Source organism: Malaclemys terrapin, chromosome 11, assembly GCF_027887155.1.
Source record: "Malaclemys terrapin pileata isolate rMalTer1 chromosome 11, rMalTer1.hap1, whole genome shotgun sequence".
Lineage (NCBI taxonomy): Eukaryota > Metazoa > Chordata > Testudines > Emydidae > Malaclemys > Malaclemys terrapin.
Window position 1 is genome coordinate 69,441,397 of NC_071515.1, and position 25,533 is coordinate 69,466,929.

At 44.8% G+C, this 25,533-nt stretch overlaps 1 protein-coding gene across 1 annotated transcript in view; it reads left to right on the top strand.

Moving 5' to 3' along the window:
• The window catches only part of ADCY5 (adenylate cyclase 5), a 307,979-nt gene that overhangs the window by 270,543 nt on the left and 11,903 nt on the right, over positions 1-25,533 (top strand). The window contains exons 13-15 of the mRNA XM_054043693.1: positions 12,141-12,257; positions 13,792-13,956; positions 18,396-18,571. Of these exons, the coding sequence (XP_053899668.1) occupies positions 12,141-12,257; positions 13,792-13,956; positions 18,396-18,571 (458 nt within the window). The remainder of the gene's footprint in view (positions 1-12,140; positions 12,258-13,791; positions 13,957-18,395; positions 18,572-25,533) is intronic.

A 25,533-nucleotide genomic window follows, 5' to 3' on the forward strand; every position in this document is an offset into this window, starting at 1 on the left:
TACATACAATCTGATAGTGACTCAAGAATCCAGTCAGTGTAGTGGTTGTTACGGGAGCACTGCACCTGTTTTACTGCAAGATTATCAGTACTAATGAATTACTCTGTCCCTAAGAAAGATGAGTAAAACAATCGAACACCAGGTGGTTGAATACCAGTGCATCACTGCAGGTCATTATAGAGGACATTAGAGCTGAGAGTAGATTGGTGGAGGGATTCATTAGCAAGCCACAATGCAGATAAGAAACGATCTCTCGTGTCTGTCCTGTTCTCTAATCAAAATACTGCTGCTAATCTAAGCACATATGTGGCACTTTACATTTTCAAAGCATTGTACAAACAGCAACTAATTAACCATCTTCTCTTTTTTCACCCCTAATATTTGTTTGATTTTTGCTAGAATACCAGCTTGTTGTCACGGTATGTGAGGAAAAGGCAGCTGCTGTGGTGTTGAGGGCTATATAACTAATTGGACAGATAGATGTAGTCTGGGGGTTTTGTGTTAAGATACAAAGCTCCCTAGCTCACTTTAGGGCTTCTCTATTGGGTCAGATTCATTTTGATAGCAGGACTAATGTTTTTTTCTGTGTCTGGACTCAGAATGGGAGAGCATGTGTGTTAGGTGCCATCAGTTCCGTACAAGAAGTGTGGGAAAACCAGCATTTGTGGCATTCCAGCTTGGAATATCAAACTGATGGAGCCCAAGCATCATTTATGTCTATTTGCACTACTATTAGATGGTAAATGATCCCCTTTTTCCCCCATCTTATCTTTTTACAGTTTCCATCTAAGATTTCCTTTTCCTTTTTTTGTCCTCTCTATATCTGGCATTGACGATTACTAGCAGGCGCTTTCAGGACAACTTGATTTTGTTTTATTTTTTGCTGTCATTATCTCCCACTATAAAATTCTCCATGGGAGTTGATCCTGGAATTGCCAGTCTAGCCAACGTAGGTTTCCAAGTTCCTTCAGCTGCAATAAACAGAGAACACTTCTCGCTCCTCACTTTGCTATTCTGAGAAGACTTGGCAACTGAGGTCCGATGGTGTCTTCCCATTAAAATCTAGTTTCTGCAAGGCCATGGGAACCACTCTCTCTTCTTAAATACACTGCTGACTGACATCTGTTTTGCTACTGATTTAAAAACTTCACATTTCTTCTGAGAACCCATAAATTATACTGCACTCCCCGCTCTGGAGTTCAACTTCTTGGACATTGCTGGACATGAATGTGAGACAGAGTACAAGCTACATCTTCCTGAGTTAATTTGATCTGGAAATCACAACTTATATACTAACTTTCACATACCCATTTCTTGGCTTTTCCCTCCCAAAGTGGCCAGAAAATTTAAAAGCATATTTTCTTGTTTGTGATCTTTCCTTTTGGAAACATTTAGTGAATTGAAAACTATACGTTGGTTTTATAGGCTGATAAAACACTAAATAATAAACCAAACAAATGGATTTACATCCCTGAATTGCGTGGCATTATTGACTTGAACTTCAGACATCTTAATGTATTACAGAATGACCAAAATTATGTTATTCCAGATTGGAAGTTCAGGATTTAGAGAATTTGTTATTTATTTTGCAGCATACAGCACTAATTACATCGTGACTGTCAAACAATTTTCCATGTCCAGAGTATATGTTGAAAAAGACAGAAAGCAGAAGAATTACTCTCCTTTCTCTGGTGGTTGTGGTTTTGTTGTTGTTTTTCTCTCTCCTTGTAGATTATCATTTTAGTTTGTGTGTTTTCTGTTTTCAACAGGCCTGTGAATGGAGGTCATGGGTCCTCCCCAGTATAACTCCACTGGATTCAATAGAATTAAATGTGCCCACCTTCCTGTAGGTTTGGTTTTTACACGCGACATTCCTTATAGAAAGCAGTGCCTCTTTCCTGGCCCCTTGGGTGGTAGATTTCTGAAAGCTGTAAGGCGAGTCCTGTCCTGACTTCTCCTGGGCAACAACATTGATGCACAGGGTGTAATCAGGACAGGACTCGGCTCAGTGTGCGTTTTCCAAAACTTTCTCCTGCCATGATGATTATGACTAAGGCTGTGTGTCTGTCACAGAGGTCACGGATTCTGTGACTTTCTGTGACCTCCATGATTTCCGCAGCGGCCGGTGCTGGCTCAGGGGCTGTCCATTTTGGGGTGTGGGAGGGGGCTAGGGGTTGGGGGGCGAAGGGAGCAAAGGGGGCACTTACCTCAGGGTTGGGGGCTCCGCAGCTCCCACTGGCATAGGCGGAGGAGGGGCCAGGGGACTCCGCGCGCTACCCGTGCCCACTGGCTCTCCCCCACAGCTCCCATTGGCTGCGATTTCCGGCCAATGGGAGCTTTGCCTGAAGAGCTGGCACTTGCGGTGGGAACCGCGATTTGGAGCTCCTCTGGCCGGAACTGTGGGGACATGCGGAGCCCGGTAGGGAGCCTGCGAGCCCTGCTAATCCCCGCCCCAGCACCAGCAACGCGGGGGTCCCGGCCATGCACCACAGCCCACCCTCCCTTCCTCCCCAGCCCCTCCCCAGGACCCCAGCACCAGCAGGGGTCCTGGGCTGCCCCCCCAGCCCAAGTTTAATTAGGGGTATATAGAAAAAGTCATGGACAGGTCACGGGCCATGAATTTTTGTTTCCTGCCCGTGACCCGTCCATGCCTTTTACTAAAAATACCCATGACTAAAACATACCCTTAGTTATGACACACTTACTATACAGTCCAGTTGGTGTCCTGCATCTGAGAGTGGCTCTAGCTGTTGGTACTTCACAGCTGGACATCTGAAGATAGGATTTCACCTATTGCTTTCAATGCCTTTTGTGCATTTTAAACTAGAGTGAATTAAATAATGGGGAAATCCATCTGACTATTTTTTCCCTATGCTAATTTTCCTTGACACTTGGATTTTGGGAGCCTGATCAGGCTAATGGTATCTGGCCCCAAGTTCCCATATCAGCACCTTATTTACCAAATGAATCATATCCCTATTTTCAGCCCCTCCTATACGTGTGTGTGTGTTCGTCACATTTGCTCTGCTGTTCTACATTTAGATACCATTTTAAACAGAAAATGAATCGCATTTACTAGTTCAAACAAGCAATAACCATAGTTTGAACTATGCTTACGTGTTTGTTTTGCTACTTTTAATAGAACATGGGTGACTGTTACTAGACTGCTGCTCTATAGAGGCTTTTGCAAAGGAAACCTTGTCCAGTGCCTAGCGCACAGGATAGGAATGTTAGGAGATCTAGGTTGTATTCCCAGTCCTGTCACAGATCTCAACCAAGTTGCAACCTCGCTGTGCTTCAGTTTCTTCATCTGTAAAATGGGAATAGTAATTATCTAGCTTATGGCGTATGTTAGGAACTAAATTCATTATTGTTTGTAAAGAATAATTGCCTCAGAGGTGCCATATTTCTATGGCATTACAATATCATGTATCCATTGGGCAGCTTCACTCATTGTTTTTCTCTTCCATATTTTCCAGGATGTACTTGTTTGTTGACACAATCTGTTCCCCAATTTACAGAGTAATGAGAACCAATATTTGTACCAGGAAAGCATGTTTGTTAATGGAGTTTAGTTTATTTGACTATCATTTCCAAAAGATCTTGCTCATTTTCTCAGGACTGGTTAGAGGTCAATCCTATATAGGGTGGACTGCAGGCCTTATAGTCTTGTGCTCTGAGAACAAGACTGGAGGCCAGGAAGAACTACTGAGTTCTAATCCAGGCTCTGCCACTGTTTCCTGAACAGATGTGAGCTAGTCCCTTCACCTTTGCAAGCCATATTCATTCTTGGGATAACTCCTTGCATCATCTTAGTTTTCCTATCTGTCAAATGAGAATAATGCTTATCTGGAGTCCTTTAAAGAGGTGTTGTAAGGATAAATTATTTAGTGTTTGTACAGCACTTTGAAGTGCTAATTATTAGTCTGTTCTACTTATTAAAATAATTAGTTGCTACGGCATTATTGTATAGCAGCTCCTGCAATAGAGAACGTGGGAAATCCACTCCACTGCTCTTAATTCCCTTGTTTCTCCCTTCATGATTTTCCTTCTCTTTTCTCAGAAATGTATTTTGCAGATGTGGCTGCCTTTTTCCAATTTAACTTTTTAAAAACTCACATCTGCTGATTGTAGCTGAATACTGAAACTCAGTTTAATCCAAAAAAAAGCACCATCATTAGAAGTCTAGCTGCTAGAGTAGAACTCATGGTGTCCGACTCGTCTTTCACCTTAGGGTACGTCTACACTACGAAATTAGGTCAAATTTATAGAAGCCAGTTTTATAGAAATCGGTTTTATATTGTTGATTGTGTGTGTCCCCACATAAAATGCTCTAAGTGCATTAAGTAGGCGGACCGCATCCACAGTACCGAGGCTAGCGTAGACTTCCGGAGCGTTGCACTGTGGGTTGCTATCCCACAGTTCCCACAGTCTCCGCCGCCCATTGGAATTCTGGGTTGAGATCCCAATGCCTGATGACGCAAAAACAGTATCGCGGGGGGTTCTGCGTACATGTCGTCAGGCCCCTCCCCCTCCGTCAGAGCAACGGCAGACAATCGATTTGCGCCTTTTTACCTGGGTTACCTGTGCAGACAACATACCACGGCAAGCATGGAGCCCGCTCAGCTCAGCTCACCGTCACCATATGTCATCTGGGTGCCAGCAGACGTGGTACTGCATTGCTACACAGCAGCAGCTAATTGCCTTTTGGCAGTAGACAGTGCAGTATGACTGTAGCCGTCATCGGCTGTCTGGGTGCTGGCAGACATGGGGCTGCATTGCTACACAGCATCAGCTCCTTGCCTTTTGGCAGTGGATGGTGTATTACGACTGGTATCCGTCATTGTCGTACTCCTCAGTGAGTTCAATCAGAGGCACCTAGGCAGACATGTTTTGTCTCCTGGCCTATTGAACCGTCTTGACGATGATGGCTAGCAGTCGTAGTACATCATTTTCTGCCAAGCACCCAGAAGATGCAGATGGCTATCAGTCTGCTGCCAGCTTAAGATGTAAAAATAGATGGACCAGATTTGTTCTGTATTCATTTGCTTCCCCCTCCCTCTGTGAAATCAATGGCCTGCTAAACCCAGGGTTTTGAGTTCAATCTTTGGGTGGGCCATTCTGTGTGACAGTTGTTTGTGTTTCTCCCTGATGCACAGCCACCTTTGTTGATTTTAATTCCCTGTACCTGTAAGCCATGTCGTCACTCGCCCCTCCCTCCCTCCGTCAGACAATAGTTTCGCGCCTTTTTTCTGCCCAGACGCCATAGCACTGGGATCATGGAGCCCGCTCAGATCACCGCGGCAATTATGAGCACTATGAACACCACGCGCATTGTCCTGGAGTATATGCAGAGCCAGAACATGCCAAAGCAAAACCAGGCGAGAGGCGATTGCAGCGATTGCAGCGCAGCGACGAGAGTGATGAGGAAATTGACATGGACATAGACCTCTCACAAAGTACAGGCCCCAGCAATGTGCAAATCATGGTGTTACTGGGGGAGGTTCATGGCGTGGAATGCCGATTCTGGGCCCGGGAAACAAGCACAGACTGGTGGGACCGCATTGTGTTGCACGTGTGGGACGATTCCCAGTGGCTGCGAAACTTTCGCATGCGTAAGGCCACTTTCATGGAACTTTGTGACTTGCTTTCCCCTGCCCTGAAGCACCAGAATACCAGGATGAGAGCAGCCCTCACAGTTGAGAAGCGAGTGGCGATAGCCCTGTGGAAGCTTGCAACGCCAGACAGCTGCCGGTCAGTCGGGAATCAATTTGGAGTGGGCAAATCTACTGTGGAGGCTGCTGTGATCCAAGTAGCCAACGCAATCAAAGACCTGCTGATATCAAGGGTAGTGACTCTGGGAAACGTGCAGGTCATAGTGGATGGCTTTGCTGCAATGGGATTCCCAAACTGTGGAGGGGCGATAGACGGAACCCATATCCCTATCTTGTCACTGGAGCACCAAGCCACCGAGTGAATAAACCACAAGGGGTACTTTTCAATGCTGTTGCAAGCCCTGGTGGATCACAAGAGACGTTTCACGAACATCAACGTGGGATGACCGGGAAAGGTACATGATGCTTGCGTCTTCAGGAACTCTGGTCTGTTTCAAAAGCTGGAGGAAGGGACTTTCTTCCCAGACCAGAAAATAACCATTGGGGATGTTGAAATGCCTATCATTATCCTTGGGGACTCAGCCTACCCCTTAATGCCATGGCTCATGAAGCCGTACACAGGCAGCCTGGACAGGAGTCATGACCTGTTCAACTATAGGCTGAGCAAGTGCCAAATGGTGGAATGTGCATTTGGACATTTAAAAGCGCTCTGGCACAGTTTACTGACTCGGATAGACCTCAGCGAAGCCAATATTCCAATTGTTATTGCTGCTTGCTGTGCGCTCCACAATATCTGTGAGAGTAAGGGGGAGACCTTTATGGCAGGGTGGGAGGTTGAGGCAAATCACCTGGCTGCTGATTACGCACAGCCAGACACCAGGGCAGTTAGAAGAGTACAGCAGGGCACGGTGCGCATCAGAGAAGCTTTGAAAACGAGTTTTGTGACTGGCCAGGCTTCCCTGTAAGCTAACCACCCTCCCCTCCCCCCTTCGAGCACCGCTTGCAGAGGCAATAAAGTCATTGTTACTTCACATTCATGCATTCTTTATTAATTCATCACACAACTAGGGGGATAACTGCCAAGATAGCCCAGGAGGGGTGGGGGAGGAGGGAAGCGCCAGGTGGGGTGGGGGAGGAGGGAAGGACAAGGACACACTGCAGTTTAAAACGTTAAAACTTTAACTCTTATTGAAGGCCAGCCTTCTGATGTTTGGGCAATCATCTGGGGTGGAGTGGCCGGAGGCCCCCCCACCGTGTTCTTGGGCGTCTGGGTGAGGAGGCTATGGAACTTGGGGAAGAGGGCTGTTGGTTACACAGGGGCTGTAGCAGCGGTCTCTGCTCCTGCTGCCTTTCCTGCAGCTCAACTATACTCTGGAGCATTTCAGTTTGATGCTCCAGCAGCTGGAGCATCGACTCTTGCCTTCTGTCAGCAAGCTGACACCACCTATCCTCTTCAGCCCGCCACTTGCTCTCTTCAGCCCGCCACCTCTCCTCTCATTCATATTTTGCACTCTGACATTGACTGCCTCCACGCATTCTGCTGTGTTTTGTCAGCGTGGGAGGACATCTGGAGCTCTGAGAACATATCATCCTGAGTCCGCTGTTTTCTCCTTCTAATCTTCACTAGCCTCTGCGAAGGAGAAACATTTGCAGCTGGTGGAGGAGAAGGGAGAGGTGGATAAAAAAGACACATCTTAGAGAACAATGGGTACACTCTTTCACATTACATTGTGCTGTTCACATTACACAGCACATGTGCTTTCGTTACAAGGTCGCATTTTTCGTCTTATATTGAGAGCCTGCCGGTTTGGTGTGAGAGATCACTCACGCAGTGCCAGGCAACAGATTTCGGCTTGCAGGCAGCCATGATAAGCCACAGTCTTTTGGCTTTTTTAACCTTCTTAACGTGGGAATGGTTTCAAACTGTAGCGCCCTCATTTCCCATACCAAGCACCCGTTGGATTGGCCATTTAAAATGGGTTTGCAATGTAAAAGGAGGGGCTGCGGTTTCCGGGTTAACATGCAGCACAAACCCAACTACCCCCCCCCACACACCCAATTCTCTGGGATGATCACTTCACCCCTCCCCCCTACCGCGTGGCTAACAGTGGGGAACATTTCTGTTCAGCCGAGCAGGAACGGGCACCTCTGAATGTCCCCTTAATAAAATCACCCCATTTCAACCAGGTGACCGTGAATGATATCACTCTCCTGAGGATAACAGAGGGAGATAAGGAATGGATGTTGTCTGCATGCCAGCAAACACCGGGACCATACGCTGCCATGCTTTGTTATGCAATGATTCCAGACTACATGCTAATGGTCTGGCGTGGTAAAGTGTCCTACCGTGGTGGACGGGATAAGGCAGCCCTCCCCAGAAACCTTTTGCAAAGGCTTTGGGAGTACATGAAGGAAAGCTTTCTGGAGATGTCCCTGGAGGATTTCCGCTCCATCCCCATACACGTTAACAGACTTTTCCAGTAGCTGTACTGGCCACGATTGCCAGGGCAAATTAATCATTAAACACGCTTAATTTTAAACCATGTGTAATATTTACAAAGGTACACTCACCAGAGATCTCTTGTGTGCCCTCAGGGTCTGGGAGCACGCCTTGGGTGAGTTCGGGGATTACTGGTTCCAGGTCCAGGGTGATAAACATATCCTGGCTGTTGGGGAAACCGGTTTCTCAGCTTCCTTGCTGTGAGCTATCTTCATTGTCTTCATCATCATCATCTTCCACGTACCCCGAACCCGCTTCCCTGTTGCGTGATTCTCCATTGATGGAGTCAAAGCACACAGTGGGGGTAGTGGTGGCTGCACCCAGAATGGCACGCAGCTCCGCGTAGAAGCGGCATGTTTGCGGCTCTGCCCCAGACCTTCCGTTTGCCTCTCTGGCTTTGTGGTAGGCTTGCCTTAGCTCCTTAATTTTCATGCAGCACTTCTGTGCGTCCCTGTTATGGCCTCTGTCCTTTATGGCCTTTGAGACTTTTTCTAATATTTTGCCATTCCATTTACTGCTATGGAGTTCAGGTAGCACTGATTCGTCTCCCCATATGGCGAGCAGATCCCGTACCTCCCGTTCTGTCAATGCTGGAGCTCTTTTGCCATCCTAGGACTCCATCATGGTTACCTGTGCTGATGAGCTCTGCGTGGTCACCTGTGCTCTCCACGCTGGGCAAACAGGAAATGAAATTCAAAAGTTCGCGGGGCTTTTCCTATCTACCTGGTCAGTGCATCTGAGTTGAGAGCGCTGTCCAGAGCGGTCACAATGAAGCACTGCGGGATAGCTCCCGGAGGCCAATAACATCGAATTCAGTCCACACTACCCCAAATCCGACCCGCAATTAGCGCAAATTAGTGCTAATCCCCTTGTCAGAGGTGGAGTAAAGAAACTGGTTTAAAGGGCCCTTTAAGTAAAAAAAAGGGGCTTTGTCGTTTGCACGAGTCCAGGCTTAATTCGATTTAACGCTGCTAAAGTCGACCTAAACTCATAGTGTAGACCAGGCCAAATAGTGGGGTAAATCAGGAATAGCTGCTCTGAAGTCAATGGAATTACACCAGTGTATAACTGGTGTGAGAGGAGAGTCTGGTCTGTGGGGCTTAGATGTGCATTAGAGGTGTTTCTAAAGAGGGTGTGAGTATAAAGTGATGCCATAAATTACATTTAGTGACAATTTTCTCAGTGTTATCATGACCACTATAGTTTAAGGGCCATTTTGTATGCTTGATCTGCATATACAGCTCCCATTAATATCAGTTGGTATTGCATCAACAGATCAAAAAATTATATAGTCCTCTGTGATGAGGTTTTGCATGCCATATTATCCAGGAACCACACTTCTGAAAAGCGTGTGGGGCAAGTAGCCATTTCAGAGAGCTTGTAATGGATGATTGACTGACTGATTGTTGGTGCAAGAGCTGAATGTTTGAGTTTAAAGTTAATTTAACTCCTTGACAAAACTGTCAAATCTTACAGATGGACTGAAATTTCAGGACAGAGGTCCTAATTGTGGTGGTAGCAAAGCTTTCAAGCTAAAGACATTGGACAGTTGCTTACTTATAAGTCTTCTGGCTGCTAATTATTAAGATACCTATAAAGTGGTGATGTTCCCTTCCAGTTCAAAACAAAAGCTACACATACAATGAAGAGTCAAAAGTCAACTCTGTTGGGGTCTGGATTTATTTAAAAAAAAAAAGAAATCAAAATTACATGCCAGCACACCAACGATTGAACCAGAGATGTCTAGAGCGGAACACAAACATCTCTAAAGCTTGAGTTAAGGCACTGGTGGCCCAGATTTTTAAAGATGTTTAGGTATTTCAACATCTAAGTGATTTAGGAGCCTAAATCTCATTTTCAAAAGGCATTTAGGAGCCAAAATTCCATTGACTGTTGAAAATACAGACATCTGTTGCAATACCTCTTTAGACTTAGGCGTGTGGGTTTACCTTCCTGCTTGCCTAAGGGCTGGTCTACACTGGGAACTTACCTGGGCATCACTACATCTCTCAGGAGTATGAAAATTCCCACACCCCTGAGACCCGGAGCTGTTTGGACCTAAACTCCAGCCTAGACAGTGCTAGGTCAATGGAAGAATTCTTTTGTTGACCTAGTTACTGCCTCTTGGGAAAGGTGGATTACCTAATCCGATGGGAGAACCTCTCCCATTGGCATAGGTAGCGTCTATACTGAAGCACTACAGCGGTGCAGCTGCAGGGCTGCTGTTGTGTCACTGTAGCATTTCAAGTGTAGACGAGCCCTAATTCTGTTGTAGGAGCAGCTGGGTAGTGCAGACAGGAAGTCTTTTGACACTGGCTCATCTCTAGATGCCAAGAATTGCTATATTAACAGTTTTTATTTCCAAAGAGAATACTTTAAAAACAATTAATTCCAAGAACATTACAAGAATCTGAATAATTTGTAACCTTTTCCGGGATTTAGTCATTCGGTGTGAATGTGTCAGAACACCAAGCCCTCCCAGTCCACACAGACACACACCCTGTCCCCCCAGGAGATAGAGAAACAGTTTTGTGCCGGAAGCTGGTGAAGTCAGCATTTTAAAATGGTTTGCAGCATTGCTGATTCTCTCCCACTTTGTAACAGTCACCAGCTAATAATTATGTTGTAGGTTTGCTGTGTGGGAAGCAGTACACTGGCAAAATGTTGCACCTTTGAAAATGTAAGAATGAAGGCTAAAAGGGAAAAGCAGGACTTTTAATAGAAGCGTTAGTCATAGATAAATTGTAGTGCGGTGTCATTGTGCTACTAGCTTCTAGTGTCTCTAAAAATACCCTCTAGTCTAGTGGCTTTGCTGGTACAACAGCGCAGTAACAGAGAGAGGAGATCTGGAGCAGCAGAAGAAGTCTTGTCTTAGCCCTTCTTTCCCTTGAGCGAAGGTGCTGGGGAGCATCATAGAGGTCATGCTCACAGGCTGTGGGGAATGTGAATAGTTCTCAGACATCTGCTAATGTCTAGTTCTAGAGGAGCCTCTTTGCTCCTCTGTAGCTGTATGCTCTGTGCTGTGATAGAGCAGAGAAATGGAGGTGGGAATGGGATCAGAAAAGGGGGATATAAAAGAAGGGAAAGGTTAAAAAAAAAAAACAACCTCCCCCCAAAAAATTATCCTACCCACAGTGGGACTTGCCATAGCTAAGATAATGCTTCATGCTGGAAAGAAGACCTGTTGCAATATTGCTTTTCAATAAGATGGGTGACCGGGGAAGCCTACGCTTGGATTCCTAGGGATTATCACCATTCACTGTATTTCCACCCTGAATAGAGTGAGACATCTGGGAGCCAAGTGTTCTAAAGATGCCCTGTTAGTAGGACAGTGCTTATGGAGAAGGTTAATCTAGATGGAAGATTACAAAGTAGCAGCCGTGTTAGTCTGTATCCGCAAAAAGAACAGGAGTACTTGTGGCACCTTAGAGACTAACAAATTTATTTCAGCATAAAATGGAAAAGAACGCCCAGTAGCGTAATCACAACAAGAGAGTTTGATAACCAAGTGCCTGGCAGGGAGGATAGAGTAGATAATATGATGAGGTTGCAAGCTATTAGCAATGTGTCCTTAAAATGGTACTGCTTAATTTCCCTGAATGAAAGTGAGGTATGAATCCATGATTGCATTGACGAATACACCAGAGATTTTGCAGCCCTCTTTTTTTTCAATCCATGACCTCTAGATCCTGGCAGTTAAAGATGACTTGTGGTTAACTTTCCATCCACCATGACGGGATACACAGTTTTGCATGCCATGTCATCTTGGCTCAGAAGACATCGTTTCCATTGGGAAGAAACAACTAGATTTGACAAGTCTGCCAGACTGTATTGCTATCACTTTATTGTCTGCCTCCGTTTCCCAAAAAACACATGCAAGAAGACTAGTCCTTGTCACCCTTCTTTGACCCCATCCAGCACAAGCACTACCATTTATATGTAGGGATGTAGGTTGCTCTTAACATTACAACATTTATAAATATCCATGTCTTATGTATTTTATTTACTCTTTATTTCATGTCCAGCTTTTCCCAGCTCCACTCCAGACTCTCGCAAGGAAGATTGTTCAATCCAGGACCAATAGCACCTTAGTTGGGGTCTTCGCCATTATACTGGTTTTTCTGTCAGCATTTGTCAACATGGTACATGGTTTTTAATCCATTTCTTTACTGTGTAGTTTTATTATTGATCTTTTCAGGCATGCATACCAGACACATAATCATTGCAATCATGTGAATGAATGTCAGGTGTTGCTGTTGCTATATCTGAGGGCAGCCTTTCCAACCCAGAAGTGAAATGGGAGTCATCTAAATGCCTTCCTAACAGCCTGCATTGCTGACTCTGGTTTTGCTTTTGTTGCACATCCATTTTTCTGACTGTTCTATTTCTCTTGGTAGCTGTATAAACCAGGAGCGAAGTTTACCCCTATACAAAGGGCCAGGCCAAGGCCTATGTGTCACTCAGGCCCCACAAAAGCTCTATTTTGAGTGGGACTTATGTGCTGCTAGGCTTTGTGTTGGCGTCTGCACAACGTTGAATTTCACACTGACTGTAATCACTTCACAGAGATTGGAAAGGCTGCATTTTAAGTGAAACATTTAGATTTCTTTGCATCCAGACGCTGCTGCTAATTTCAGATGCAAAGAGAAAGATTGAATGTTCTTGATAGCCGACTATTTTTAATTTTTAACTTGTTAGCTAAATTTATTTTAAACATGAAACTAAATATTCTGGCTGCTACATAAATCTGGGAGATTTTTAAGAGAAAAAGGATGATCCTGTGACTAAAGCGCTGGGCAGTGTGTTGGATTTGGCCTTTATTGCTGGCACTGCTATAGTCTTCCGGTACATCAGTTATGGCTTAACTGTTAAAAGTGCTGATCTACCGCAGATCTCATTGATTTCAGTGAAAATAGCAGGTCCTCAGCACCTCTTAAATCAGGCTGGAAGCCGCTCTGTCCCACTGTTTCCCATCTGTAAGATGGAGATAAACATTGTTTGTAGAGCACTTTGAGTTTCTTGGGTAGAAGGCACTAGGGAAGTGCAAAGTATTATTATGGTGACAGTGTTAGGGCCTGATCTTTCAAGCACCTTGTAGGATTGGGCCCCAATAATGTAACTACAAAGAAGCAGGTGTAGATTAAAGGTGCACAGCACCTTTAAGAATTGGACCCTTATTCATGGGCATTCCACTCAACAGCTTGGAGTGTCTGGCCGTTGCCATTGCTAACCATTTTATAACAACGTTAACCAAGGCTGATACAAACTCGTTGCTTAATCGAGTGGTCATGAAATAGTACTCGGTACTCTTAGGAACAGTATTCTGCTGGTTTCTCGGCATTTTGTAGCAAGTCTGCCACAGTGGGTTTTGTCTTGGTCCAATAGCCTTTGCTGTAGAAGGCCCCCCGCTGCAGTAGTCTTAGTGATAGATTGCTAGCTATGAGAAATGATCAGCATATCCCCTTTGTCAATACAGTAGTTGCTACCAAGTATAAATATAACAGTGATTTGCACAGATAAGCAAACTTATTGTGGAAACTGGGGCACTGAATATATATCTTGTGTCACCCGATGTTTAATTCTGTCGTTTTCAAGAGAATTTTTAAAGTGGATTGGTTGTTGGTTTTTCTTCTTACCCGTGCCTTTGGTTTTTGTCACACTCTTTATTTTCTCCAGTTCATGTGCAGCACTGTGGATCTTGTCAGCTGTGTGGCTACAGAATATAACATCACTCCCGACCAGGTGGACATATGCCATATCAGCAACTCATCTTTCAATTACAGCCTGGGCACCTGGCAGGGATTCTGTGGCAGTTCCCTGCCCAATTGCAACTTCCCAGAGGTATTGCTTGAAAGAATTGATTGCAGAGCTGGATTTTAAAAGGGGCTCAGTTCTGTATTTACTCATGCGTGCATAAAAGTAATTAAATCTCATGATACGGGGTGAAAACTGTTCACTACAGAAGCCGTGACACAAATTTCCCTTTGCAGCCATCATTACAGCATTGACAAGGGTTAACATTCTCAAACATGGGAATTTCAAGTTAGGCACCTAAATCCATTTTAAGGCATCTAAACAAGTTTTCTGATTTTCAGAGGTGCTGTGCACTCACAGCGCTGGTTGAAGTCAGTGGGACCTGCAGGTGCTCGGTGTAACAAACCACAGCTATTACATATGCACGCTGTTGTTGGAAGGGATGAACCGGAGACCTTCACTGCTCAAGTTGCAGGAAAACTCCTTTAGCTTTGAGTTAGTAGTAGTAGGCTCTTGTAGTCACTGGATACAACCACTAGAGGGAGACACGATCACATGCATTCATGACATAGTTTACTGACATGCTTCAATGGCTGCCAGTAGGTTAATGTTAATTAATGTAGGTGCCTAAATATGCATTTAAGAGCCTAACTGAAGGCACCTAGTTTGAAAACTTTGGCCAGGTACATTCTGAGTTTCTCTGGAGCATCCGATATGGGCCGTGACTAGAAGCAGAAAAGTTATAATGGTCCAGTAATCAAGATTTGTAGCACTGAAACAATCTGCTTTGAACTATTGATTTTTATTCTGCTACAGCAAAAGATATAAATCTTTTTCATGCCATTGTACTTTACTGCGCCCTAAATCTCTTCCTTTTGGGCAGTTGTTCAAGATACTTCTGTGAGCGTTTAGGTCACAGCCATAAAAAAAAAAAATGTCTGTAGGAACTGAAAAGGAAGAAACTGTGGTGCAGGTGGTTGTGCTGTCTGGATCTTGGGGGTTTATGGGAACCTTTTCAGTTTTCTGGCTGATCCTTTAGCGCCCAATTGTTCAAGGTGTTACTGAGCCCCCAAGATGTGCTGAGTGCACTTATCTCCCCTTGGAGCAGTTGGGGCGTAATTCTGATGCCTTTAAAGCCAATGGGAATTTTGCCATTATCTAACCTATGGGAGGGGGGGGTTATACCACACTCATTACTGTAATTTGCAACATTTCAGAATCTATGTTATGCCTTGTCTAAACTTAGGGTGGCATGGAGAGTACCGGCGCTAGGAGCCGCAGTGAAAGCAGGCTGTGTCCACACTTGTAACTGCAGTACGTAGCTACACATGGCAGGGAAAGGCTGCAGCAGAAACGGAGATGGCGGGGGAAGGCTCCGGCAGCTCCCCACTGGCATTGCAGGAGTATTTCCCTGCTTCTGGAGCCTTTCACTGCAGTGGGGAAAGGCTCCAGCAGCAGAGAGGCAGTGGGACACTATGCTGCTAATAATAGCAATGCAGATGTGGAAGGCACTGCTTGAGCATGTAGAGGGCTGTGCAGGGTCAATACCGTCGCGTCATGTCAGTGGGTATAATAAACCAGGGCAGGTTCTGCTTCTCCTGGCGCTGCTGCTGGCCACCCGCTTGCAGGTTTGACAGGGGAACTTTTTGCTTTATTATGCCCCATGCAGGTCCTGGGGCCACTCAGGAGGCAGTATGTGCTATTCAGCTTCCTGGGTTCATCAGTAATCTCCCTGGACTCCAGAGAAATTACCGATGAATCCAGGAAGCTGAGTTGCAGATACCGCCTCCTCAGCCACCCCGGAACCTGCATGGGATATATCAAAAGCTCAGGTTCTTCTTCATAGAATCATAGAAGATTAGGGTTGGAAGAGACTTCAGGAGATCATCTAGTCCAATCCCATGCTCAAAGCAGGGCCAACTAAATCATCCTAGCCAGGGCTTTAACAAGCCAGGCCTTAGAGGTTTTTAAGGATGGAGATTCCACCACCTCCCTAGGTAACCCATTCCAGTGATTCACCACCCTTCTCGTGAAATAGTGTTTCCTAATATCCAACCTAGACCTCCCCCACTGCAACTGGAGACCATTGCTCCTTGTTCTGTCATCTGCCACCACTGAGAACAGCCGAGCTCCATCCTCTTTCGAACCCCCCTTCAGGTAGTTGAAGGCTGCTATCAAACCCTCCTCACTTTTCTCTTCTGCAGACTAAACAACCTCAGTTCCCTCAGCCTCTCCTCATAAGTCATGTGCCCCAGCCCCCTAATCATTTTTGTTGCCCTCCGCTGGACTCTCTCCAATTTGTCCACATCCCTTCTGTAGAGAGGGGACCAAAACTGGACACAATACTCCAGATGTGGCCTCACCAGTGCCAAATAGAGGGGAATAATCACTTCTCTCAATCTGCTGGCAGTGCTCCTACTAATACAGCTCATTATGCCATTGGCCTTCTTGGCAACAAGGGCACACTGCTGACTCATATCCAGCTTCTCGTCCACTGTAACCCCCAGGTCCTTTTCTGCAGTACTGCTGCTTAGTCTGTCGATCCCCAGCCTGTAGCGGTTCCTGGGATTCTTCCGTCCTAAGGGCAGGACTCTTTGGGAAGAGATACTGTGGCTTTTCCTGGACAGCTTAGGGTCTGGGGAGGGGAGGCGTGGCTGCGGCTGGCCTGGGGCTCCTCCGGGCAGGTGGTGATGGGGGGCTCGGGGTTCCTCCAGGCAAGTGTGGGGGGCTCAGGGCTCCTCCGGGCAGGTGGAGGGCGCTCAGGGCTTCATTCAACCTGGGCTCCGGTCGAGGGGTAGGGTGCTCGGGACTCTGGCCCAGGAGCAAGGGGTGTGGGTGGAAGAGGCAGAGCCAGGGGCTAGCCTCCCCAAAGGGGGGCTCCTCTCGCCATCCATGTGTAGTATTCAGGTGTGTCGGGTGTCACGCTGTCTGGAATGAGTGCCGACCTCAGAGCAGACTGTCAAGAAGCAGGGCAGAGACTCCAAACTGATTGTATGTTCTATAATTAGATTTCACCAACCTAGTAGCAAGTGTGAACTCCTGAAGCACTATACCAGTCTTACCAGGGAGTCACAAAAGTCCCCTTGGGCATTCCAGTTTCGTTTGCCACCCAGGCAAGCTGAGTTTAGTGATAGATGGTGACTTTACCAAAAATCACAGCAATATTTAGATTTCTCTCAGTCCCAAAGGACCAGTCACTTACCCCAGATCAATTTTCTCCTTAGATCTCACACCAAAGACAACACTTGTAGCCAGTCCTATAGTAAACTATCAGGATTTATTAACGAAGACAAATGAGAGACTTATTACAAGGTTAAAGCAGGAAACATATATACACAACTGAGTTACAGTCTATGGTTCCAAAAGGTGACAGAGTTGTAGAAATCTATAAGAGTTTAATGTCTTTTAGGGCTGATCCAGTTTCATCCTTGGATCTCTGCTTCTATTTCATAGCCCCAGCCCTGTGAGAGTCCAAACAGCAAAAAAAAAAAAAAAGAAAAAATTTCCTCTTAGATATTTTTCTTTTCTTTTTCCAGAATTGAGGCTGATGGGATGAGCCCTTTTGCATGTAGTTTCTTCATAGGTGTCCAGGGGCAATTAACAAAGTCTGTTTTGTGATGTCCCACGATGGCTCATTTAGTTTTGATAGGCCTTTTTGATGGGCAGCAGACATCCCTTCTGACTTGAGTTCACAGTTTCAGAGCAAAAATTTTTTAGTTATAAAGCAAAAACTTAAATATTACCTGACGGCAGGTGATAAAGAAATAAATGAAATTAATGCATGCAGCAACTCACAAACATTTCATAAAGACTAAACACATTGTTTTAAGTCCAATACCCATCTTAACTATACTGCCACACAGGTGAAACAGACTGGTTTCCAGCAATGAATTTGTCAGTGCTTGGCTGAGGCCTAAAGCCTTTCAAAGAGCTGGCACCTGGTCTGCCGGCGTCACATAGGGCCCTCTACTCTGTTCCCCTAAGCCGTGCCTCACCATCTACACTGCTGCTTATACCCATGTTAGCTAGGTGTGCAGTGTGTGTACGCTACAACCCGCAGACATACCTACAGTGTGGTCTGTGTAGAGAGCGGGGAGCAGAATTAGGTATAATGGGAACTGGGGAAACTCCGCATCTATCTGGACGTGGCAGATGGGGGTGGAGTGGGAGCAGGGCTGGTGCATCCACTTTGCAGGCCGAGGATGCTACTGCAGCCTTGAAGCTGAGCCGTGCTGCTCCATGGCTGGATGAGGAAAGATTCCATCCCCTCCACTCTACTTGGCACGTTGAGTCAAGGGCAGAATCTGGCCTTAGAACACTAGGCATTTTACTGTAATATTCATGGGATGGTGCCTTCTGCTACCTCCTGGACACACACACACCTTGGCCTTCAGTCTAAGTGTTCATTTAGCTCAGGGGTAGGGTTACTACTCCCTCTATATGGTCTGTTATGTCTCTTAGTTTTGGTTTGCTTTGTCCTACTGAGTTTGATCTCTCTCCTGTTTTCTTTTTTTGTCTTTACACAGTATTTTACCTACAGTGTCTTACTGAGTCTCCTGGCCTGCTCTGTGTTCCTTCAGATCAGCTGCATCGGGAAACTGATCCTAATGTTGATCATCGAATTCATATACGTTCTCATTGTGGAGGTGCCAGGGGTGAACCTCTTTGACAATGCAGATCTTCTGGTTGCAGCCAACACTGTGTAAGTGGGTTTCACTTTCAAAATGTCTTCCTCCATCATATTGACTCCCAATGATGCCTCCATATCACTAGGAAGACTGGGTTTCTGAGTCTTCAGTGCATAAACTATGGAACTGCAGTACTGACGTGTAAGTCGCAACAAATTAAGGCTCCCTCACTGTTGCTATCTCCATGCCATCTCACAGGTCTCTACACCTTAGAAATCTTCTCCTGAAGATTAAACCTGTTTCTCAGGTTCTTGGTAATGATGAAATACTACTGGCAAAACGTAATTGGAATGAGTATGGATTTTTTTTCCCCTTAACATGGAGGCTGTTAGCTGTTCTGATTGCTAGCATAAGACTCTTCAACACTGTCAAGACAGAAATGGCTACTTCAAAAATAAAAATAACAACAGAGTCTGAATGGCTCAGAGAGTTGGGGCTCATCAAATGAACAGTTAGCGCACTGCAGGCCGGGCTGTAAAGCTACCTCGCATTACTGCGTTGCGTACAACTTGGTACCGTGCACTAGGAGTTTCCGTGGTCTTAGAGATACCCAGCTTTGAAATGAGAGTAGGTCACTAGGGAACTTTTAGTGTGGGGTAGAAGGGTACACGTGGACCATTAGTGCTTGGCAGGCTAGTATGAGGTAGATTTACACCCCAGCCTACCATGCACTAACTATTCCACTAGGCAAGCCCTTGGTAATGAAATACTGGGGTGCTGGATTTCACCTCTGGGTTGTTGCTTCAAATCCAGCCCAGGTTAGTAGGGACTCAAAATTGCTATAATCTGATGTCTGCCTTGTGATCTCCGCCCTGTTCCTAATGTCCACATCTCAAAAGCCAACACCAACAGCGACATTAACTCTCAATTTCTGCAAATAGGCCAAGGACTAAGTGGGACTGAAAGCTATCCTTTTATCTATACAGGTGCATTGGTCCCTCCAGGTCAGGGCTTTGAAGCACAGTGTGAGGGAAGCTTGCACTAATGCTGCTGAATAAACCTCCTTCCACTGATCATGGAATCTCCTCAAGATGTTGAGAGAAGAGAGAGGGGTGGGCACGTGCACAGACAACACACAGAGAGGCGCACACACACATACACTTTCCTCCTGAGTTGCCCACCACATATTCCATTGTTTTCTTACATGTTCATCTGTCCTAATTTCACCACATTTGAGATGGAGACAACTACCCCACATGGGTGGTTTCATGTCTTTTCTGAGGTCCATTGGTTCTTTCGAGCTGGGCATGCTCAATTCTCATAACACTCAAAACCACTTTTATTAGCATTATTATGTGTCCAATAATAATTTATGATTTTATGGGTTCGCCTTTAAATTTTCAATGGAATCATTGCAAATAGTTTGTTAGCATAAGCAAACAAAATCGTGTAGGAAGCCAAGTGGCACTCGTATCGCTTCTTTGCCATGTTCATTGTCAGTAGTTTTGATGCAATTAATCTCTTTTGGGGTTGTTTTTTCCTTCTTTTAGGAGAAAATTTATCCCTAAATAGCTTTGCCTGTTTGAAGAAATAACATAAAAACATAATTAGGAGAAAAAAAGCATTTTATACCCCAAAAAGGCATCACATTCTTGGTAAACCTAGCGTTCTGCAAGATTACAGCACTTAAAAGTGTAATTTACATCACTCCACAATCAAAATGTCAGTAATAATGTGGAGGAAATCAGCAGTTTTTCCCAGAAAGAAATTTCTGTGCTGCTGTATTCTCATTAAATGATTTTTGTTTCCACTAAAAGCTCCATTAGCAGCTAACACCCCAAAGCATAGCAATCCGTTTGTGTCTTATGGGAGATGGGTAGTCAGTGTACAATACCCAATCTAGAGATGTACCACCATGTCCAGCGGACATAAAAAACACTGCCTCATGATACTTTAATTGGACTCCTGTTGTAGTTATATAATTACTGTCTATTCTGCAGGCTTTAGAGTACATTCACTAATTAGGAACTATACACATGTCACTTTGTACTTCTGGGTACAAACCATCCCTCCATGCAAGCAACTGAAGACTGATAGTAATGCACTGGGAATTACTAGACATGACTACCATGACACACCAGCATCATGACACTTGAATTATAACTAGAAGAGCAAAGCTAGTGTTATGTAAGATTCATCTGCCATGCGGGAGATAAAATTAACTTCATAGACTCATAGCTTTTAAGGCCAAAGGGCATCGCTATGATCATCCAGTCTGACTTCCTGCATAACATAGGCCAGAAAACTTCAGCCAGTAATTTCTGCATCAAGCCCACAGTTTTCTGCTTGAGCTATAAGCATATCTTTTAGAACGACATCCAGTCTCGAGATGGAGTGTACATCATGTTCCTGGGTAAGTTGCACCAATGGTTGATTCTCCTCAATTTTGAAATTTTCATTTTAGGTTTTATTCTGGATTTGTCTAGCTTCAGCTTCCACCCATTGGATTTTGCTATGCCTTTTTCTCGAGACTAAAGATCCATCTACTATCAGAAATCTCTTCTCCATGTAGGTACTTGTAGACATGATCAAGTTATCTCTTAACCTCCTCTTGGATAAACTAGATTAAGCTTCTTCAGCCTTTCATTATAAGTTTTTGAACTGTACTTGTAGCTCTTTGCAGAACCCTTTCCATTTATCAACATATTTTTTGAAGTATGGACGCCAGAACTGGATGCAGTATTCCAGTAATGGTTTCGCTAATGCCATACGCAGAAGGTATTACCACCTCCATACTCCCACTTGTTATTCCTCTGTTTATTCATGCAAGCATTGCATTTGTTGACTAGCTACAGCATTGCACTGGAAACTCATGTTCAGCTGATTATATGGCATAATCCCTCAGTCCTTCTCAGAGTCCCTACATACCAGGATTCAGTCCCCCATCTTGTAAATGTGAACGGTGTTTTTTGTTCTTAGATGTACGACCTCACATTTCGCTCTGTTTAAAATGCATATTCAGGGCTGGTTCTAGGGCTGGCTGAACAGGGTGGGTGTCCTGGGCACCAACTTCCAGGGGCCACTTGACTTTTTTTTCCCCTCCTCCGCTGATTGACTGGCCATTATTTTGTTTTCTCTGCCGCTTTGGGAGAGGGGGTCGCTGAAATTGTTTGGTTGGCAAAATGCCTAGGGCTGCTCCTACGCATGTTGCCCAAAGAAGTGTATTTTATCAAGCAATCCTGCTTGGTCTATATTACCTACTTGTTCCCATGATTAATTACCACTCAACAATTTTTGTGTTATCCAAATACTTCACTAGCAATGACTTAATGTTTTCTGCAGATCATTGCTAAAAACTATTGAATAGCATGGGGCCAGGAACAGTTCCTGTGAAAATCCACTAGAAACATCCCCTCCTTCTTCTAGTAGGAGTAGTGGAGGCAAACAACCAAACTAGTTTTAAGATGGAGTTTGATATGTTTATTAACAGGATTACTTGATAGTGTTTTCTGTGCTAGCAGGGGACTGGACTCCATGACCCAGGAGGTCCCTTCCAGTCCTATGACTTATATTCCTGTGGATAATGATTCCCCATTTACAATTATTTTTTGTGATCTGTCAGTTAACCACTTTTTAATCCATCTAATATGGGTAACATTGATTTGGTATAGTTCTTACTCTTTTATCAGAATGTTATGTCAAAAATCACCTTTACAACCCAAACTTTGTAATCGCATCAAGCATCAAGTTTGTTTGATATGGCCTATGTTCCATCAAATCATGTCAACTGCCTTTAATTAAACTACCATCTTTTAATTCTTTACCAGTTGCATCCCATATTAGCCTTTCCATGATTTTGCTTGAGATTGATGTCAGACTAACCAGTCTAGTTACCCAGGTCATCCCATTTATTCGTTTTAAATGGTGGCACAACATTAGCTTTTTTCCATTCCTCTGGAACTCCCCCAGTTTTCCCAGACTTGTTTGTGATGGTTTCTCGGTGTGTCCAGGATTGTGAGTCACCTGATTATCTCTCTTCCTCAGCCAGAGAGAGAGAGAGATTTGCTGGTGCTCAACTGGGTGTCATCTCCCTGACATTCTCAGTCTGTTGGCCACTCAAAGAGTCTCCTCAGGGCTCTGCCAACCCTTACTTTGCCTTGCAGGTTAACACTTGGTGTACTTCAGTCCCTGAGCTCCTCTTCTGAAGTGTCCCCCAGTAGTGTCCGGCCCATGACACTGGACAATCACAGTAACTATTCCCAAGGGAACAGTATACACACAGCTTCACTGATCAGGTCCCCAGCTTAGGATCAGGTCCTTTATAACACCACAGCATGGAGATATAGTGAAACAATCATAAGTTTATCATCAAAGATTAAGATTTAAGAGATGCTGAGTAAGGTTAATGGAAACAGGAATGGTTACATATGAAATAAAAAGTATAACCCGCTTCTTGGAGTCTAAACTTAACTTTAACGGCTAAAATCCTTGTCTAAAGCTCACCTAAACCTTTCTCCCAGCATCATCAACCCACATGGCTGGATCCACTGTTCATGGGTGCAAAAGCCCTGTCCTTTGTGCGCCCTCTGTGATGGATCAAGATGTGTCCTTTTGCCTTCCCCTTATATCCCCCCAAAGTCAGTGATTTTGTCCCCAGAGTCAATAAAACCCTCTAGGGGCTGGTCTACACTGAAAACATACATAGGCGTAGCGATATCTCTCAGGGCTGTGAAAAATCAACACCCCTGAGAGATGAAGCTATGATACCAACCAAACCTCCGGTGTAGACATGTTGACAGACAGATTCTTCCGTCGACCTAGCTACTTGCCTCTTGGGGAGGTGGATTAACTACAGCGATGGGAGAACCTATCTACACTGATGCGCTAGTGGAGTGGTTTAAGTGGTGACAAAGCCTGTTTTTCTCTGGTGCCTGTTGAATTCATGCTGACTTCACATGTCTCTGTTCTTTATTAGCATTCAGTTCTAACCAGTGATGGGAGGCCCGTTGTGAAACAATACAAGGCTTTATTTACATGTAAATTAGCTAGCTGTACAAATACCCCTGTGCTGAGAGAGAACCTGTCCCTGCTGGTGACTCAGACCTTTGATACAGATGCTCAGGATATATTTTCTGTACATAACTTTTTAAATATCATCAGTACATACATTTCACATTGATATTAATGCCCAGCATGACACCAGCTTTCATTTGATACCTAACAAGACACTATGTGGGAATAATTACCGCAAAAGCAGCATTAGGTGTAGTGAGTTTGTCAGGCCTATTAGCAGTTGTTGACACAGAGCAGTGAGTCCTTGGCCAGCAGGCACCAATGGGCCTCTGTGTCACATTGTTACAAACTAACAGTAATAACTGAGCGAGCTTGGCCGAATCTTTCAATACTTACTGAATGCCTGTGTTCCTGAGAACCCCAGCCGTCAGGCCGACCAAGCACTTGCATGTATATGTTGCACCCATCTACTACATGCCTCCTGGCTGAATCTTTTGTCAAGGGACATTCCTGAAGTCTCAAGCTCAGGTTAGGAAGTCTCCCCGTTTGGTCAACTCCCCCACACACCCCACTTAACTCGTCCTACTTTGCTAGGCCAGTCCTCTATTAGTGTGAGGTGCCTAAGTCACCTTATGTCTATGATGTGAATTAGAACAGCTGAAGAGCTACTGTCACTTACACCTGCAGCAGGTATTGCAGGATCTGGGAGTCACACAACGAGCACCCTGATGGCCTCTTCTGTCTCTCACCACACCTATCCTGTGCCAGGTAGAGCCTCGACACAGGGGAGAATCTACCCCCATATACATCCACTGCCCTCAGATGGGAAATACTCTAACCTGGTTGGATAGTACATTTTTCTGCTGTTCCAATCGGTGCAAACTCTGTAAAATATTCCTGCCACAAAACATGAGTCTCCCTCAACCTATTAACAGAAAGACATTGTTTGCGGCAGCAGGCGTTTTTGTTCACCAGGGCTTTATTATAAATCACCGTTTCACTATGATTAACAGCCAAGGTTAGCAATGTCCAAAGCTCCTGAATTGTGTATACTGATACATTCAGCCTGGACCCTGTTTATTGCTGGTGTAGCAGAGTAAGTGGCTAAGAAGTCTGATATGAATAATGTGCAAGATAAAGACGTATTTATAAATCAAAATGAGAGGGAACCCTGGTCTCAATACAGCAGAAAATCTTCTGTAAGAAATAAGATTGGGGAGCCAAATGTTTTTTCACTATGCTTCTTGGGTTTTGGTGGATTCTATCTCTAATTCTAGAGCGAGAAGTCAAATGTTCTTCTTAGTTCACATCTACACTTAAAAGTTAGGGTGAACCATTTACGTCCCTCAGGGGTGTGAAAAATCCACAGCCCCTGAGCGATATATTTGCTGATCTAATCCCTGGTGGGAAGAATTCTTCTGTCAACCTAGCCACTGCTTCTCAGGGAGGTGGATTAACTACAGCGATGGGAGAACATCTGTTGTTGTCGCGAGTGTCTACACTGAAGCTGTGCTGCTGTAGTGGTTTAAGTGTAGACATAGCTTTAGTCTCAGTATTACAAAATTGCAGAATAATTTAGCACAATGTAGTCAGGGATATGGTAAGGTCTCAGGGTAAGGTTATGTCATCTGATTTGCCTGTAAAGCACCAAGCAGACCAGTGGCACCATAATAATAATCATTGATTTATTTTTGTGTAAAGAGTTAAAAAAGAAAAGACACCTATATCGGGTGCTAGACACTGAACACTCAATTCATACTACAGCCTAGCCCCAGCAACATGAAACAAACAATCAGACAGGGACTTGCCAGCCAGCTACTCACAAAAACGTGCCTTGCCACCCCTTCTGTGTAAGAGGAGCCTACGCTCCGCCCTCTCCAACAACTCTGTTAAATCGACGTCTTTTGCAGCCTACCCAGCACAGTACTAGTAATGCAAACTGGTGTCTAAAGTGGCCCTTAAAGTTTACTTCAGTGTTTCTCAACCTATTTTCCAGTGTGGGCCGCATATGCAGCTCTCAGTG